The sequence below is a fragment of the Carassius auratus genome, linkage group LG30F (genome assembly GCF_003368295.1).
Source record: "Carassius auratus strain Wakin linkage group LG30F, ASM336829v1, whole genome shotgun sequence".
NCBI classification, from domain to species: Eukaryota; Metazoa; Chordata; class Actinopteri; order Cypriniformes; family Cyprinidae; genus Carassius; species Carassius auratus.
Window position 1 is genome coordinate 2,296,359 of NC_039294.1, and position 3,278 is coordinate 2,299,636.

The window sequence follows — 3,278 nt, forward strand, 5'->3', positions numbered from 1 at the left end:
CGTTTTTGCCAGGAACTGTTCGACTGTTTCGCTACCAGACTTTCCTCTTTACAAAATTAGATTTTGTAATGTGTTGCAATGAGGTTCAGAGATTCCTCACTAAGAAAGTCATCAGCTGCTGGATTGCAGCTTTACCCGAACATCAGAAAATCTGTTTCTCAGCTCATCTATCATGCAGTCGAGACATAGATACAAAAGATGATGTTCAAGTTGGTTGCCAGTATCACGCAGATCTGTGGTGCCCAAAGTGGAATCCACTGTGTAATCATCCATCCTCCTCTGCTTACAGCAGGGACCAGACAGGATCTCTGAGATGTTGCTGGATTTGCAAATTAGTTTTGTCTCTTTGTAGAGCTGTTCTACTGTTTCTTCACTGCTTCGCATTAAGGTCAGTGTTTCAAGAACAACATCTTTGTAGAGTGTAGCTTGTGCCAGGTCCACACATTCTTCCTGGAGATCCTCGGGGAGCCCCTCTGTAGCAGATCGCTAACTCCTTGGATAATACGAGCATGTACACACTTGAAAACCTGGACAGTTTTGACAGCAGCCCAATAGCTATGGGTCTAGCAACTTTTTTCAGACTTTTTTTTTTGTGTGTGTGTCATGAAAAGCTTTATGACTGACCATTGATGCACTAATGAAGGAATACACATATTGTAGGAGAAGAGGAGAACTGGCCCCCCATCTGAGCCTGGTTTCTCCCAAGGTTTTTTCTCCATTCTCTCACCGATGGAGTTTCGGTTCCTTGCCGCTGTCACCTCTGACTTGCTTAGTTGGGAACACTACTTAATTTACAGTGATATCGTTGATTGATTGCAAATGATTGCACACATACTATTTAAACTGAACTGAGCTGATGACATCCCTGAATTCAATGATGAACTGCCTTTAAATGTCATTTTGCAATATTGACAAACTGTTTTCCTAATTAATGTTGTTCAGTTGCTTTGACACAATCTTTTTTTTTATTATATTTATATAAATAAAGGTGACTTGACTTGACTTGGTGGTCAGTTCACACTGATAGAAATCAATATTTTCCTAGAAGTTTAAACTGATTTTTACATTTTATGGGCATTTTTACCTTTATATATTTTACCATTCACTTAACAGTTGGCTGAGAATTATGTTAGGAGCTACAAAAAAAAAAAAAGTCCAGTGTTACTCAAATTTCACAGAATGTTGGAAAGTGCTTAATTCCCATTAAGTCCCTTAAATAAGTCAGTCAGATTATTAGTGTGACTTTTGATTAGAACAAAACAAATGTGTGTTAGCCAGAGCCATAACTAGAAAAGCTATGGTGCGAGTAACAGACTTTTCAGAGTACTTCAGAATTCAAAATACTTTTTGAGAATTGCTTACTCTTAATAAGAACAAAATTGACCAACAGTATCTTAATTGGTCAATACCAGCTAACTAGAAGAAAAAAAAACTACATTCAAACCTCGTAATAAAGGAATACTGAAAACACACCTTTGAAACCATTTATATTGTGTTATACATGTCTGACAACACCTCCCACAATTGATCAGGTCATGTGATCTTAACTTCAAAAGTGCAACACTGTTGTTCTGGGAGTCGGACTGACTGATTAACTCTCCTCTTCTCTTCACTGATCATCAGCACACTGCAGTAATGTCAATGTGTGGAGCCTGGAGTCCAGTGAAACCGGTCACTCTAGAGGTGATAAAGATTTGCCTTGAGGTATGAGACACAAAATCACTCCTAGACTAACTAGTGAGCTGTAATATTGTTTGTACTAAATTAATTATTTGTTTTTGGGTTGTTTAGTTTTCAAATATTTTTTATATCCATGTTGCATTGTATGAATGATATATATGTAACTGCCTTTTGCAATAAATTCAGCTTTAATAACATATAGATTAATAATCATTCTGGATTAGTCCTTTATTGAAAACTCTGAAATCATTAAAACTGATGTACAATATTCAAAGCATTTCTAAATATATAGATTAACTTGTTTACTAATGTGGTTCACTACATTAAGTGTTAATAAATGTCCCTTATTGTAATGTGTTACTATAATAATGTTTATCCTTTTATTCAGATGAGGAAAAAGATTGAGGACAATGTTGAGAATGGAAATGATTCAAAGGTTTACATTCCTTCGGTCTATTCTTATCAGATTTTGAATGGAACAAACTATGTGGTCAAGGTAAGTGAGTGTTTTTGTTTGTTTGTATTTTTTTATGGATTTTGAGCTTGTGAATTCATCACTGAAAGCATTTCAGCTCGCCATCTGTGTTCCTGCATTTGCATTAGATTTTCTTAATTTTGAGAACTTTTTACTAAATTATTCTCCAATTTGTATCATTGCTGGACATGCCTAAATGTAGTCGACCACTGTCACTGAGCTTGTAAAGTGTTGATTTCTCTCACTTTTCTCTGTCAGGTGTTTCTTGGTGGAAGGGATGATGGAGTGTGTGTTCATGCGAAGATACATCAGGCTCTTCCCTGTAATGATGGAAAACTGACACTGTCTCGATTCCAGTTTCCTAAAACCTTCGATGAACCTCTGGAACCCTTCTGAACACATCTAACCAAATACAGAAACAGACTTGTCAAATTCAACGAGCTGTAGAGGAACTGTTGAAATTCTTCAATATTAAACTCTGTATTCAAACACTCAAGTGTCAGTGTGTTTACTGAATAATATCAAACTCACTTCACAAATGTTTTACACTGAAATAAATTAACATAAATAGTCCTCATTATTACAAATCTTTAAATCTAAACATTTTTTTAAAGCAAAATTTAAATTTTTAAAATCGAATTATCCGATTTTATCGACTTCAAAGACTGAAATGAAATGTCATACAAAAGGAAGAGGATTGTGTTTGTAAATTTTTTTTTTCTTCTTGAGCGTTCCTTGTACATCAATAGGTCCATTTTTATAACACAATCTCTCTATAAACACAAGAGGATAACACACTTCTGTTGAGTCCATGTCACAACCAAGAGGATGGCTTCTTTTGAATTGTGAGATGAAGTACATTATTGTTAATATCCCAAACTCTCAACATATCCATGTCATATCTTATGACAAGATGAATAGATATAAATTGTTTTATATTTATATAAAGGTTTTATATTTATCAAAACACTTTTGCTTCTATTGAGGTTGAATACAGTTAAGGTTAATGTCAGGTTCGGTGATATGGGTAGCTTTAAGCGGAAAGATTGTCAACAGTTGTTAACAGATCTTAAAAGATCAGTGGGCTTATCTTTTTACTGATTGTTCAGTCTTATCAGGAATT

At 35.0% G+C, this 3,278-nt stretch overlaps 1 protein-coding gene across 1 annotated transcript; it reads left to right on the forward strand.

The window, feature by feature from the left end:
* Positions 1-1,439: 1,439 nt before the first annotated feature.
* Positions 1,440-2,646, forward strand: LOC113067928 (cystatin-B-like). Its single transcript, XM_026240409.1, has 3 exons — positions 1,440-1,704; positions 2,069-2,176; positions 2,414-2,646. Exons 1-3 carry the CDS (start codon positions 1,636-1,638, stop codon positions 2,549-2,551), a joined length of 315 nt encoding a protein of 104 aa, XP_026096194.1. The 5' UTR covers positions 1,440-1,635; the 3' UTR covers positions 2,552-2,646.
* Positions 2,647-3,278: the final 632 nt, after the last annotated feature.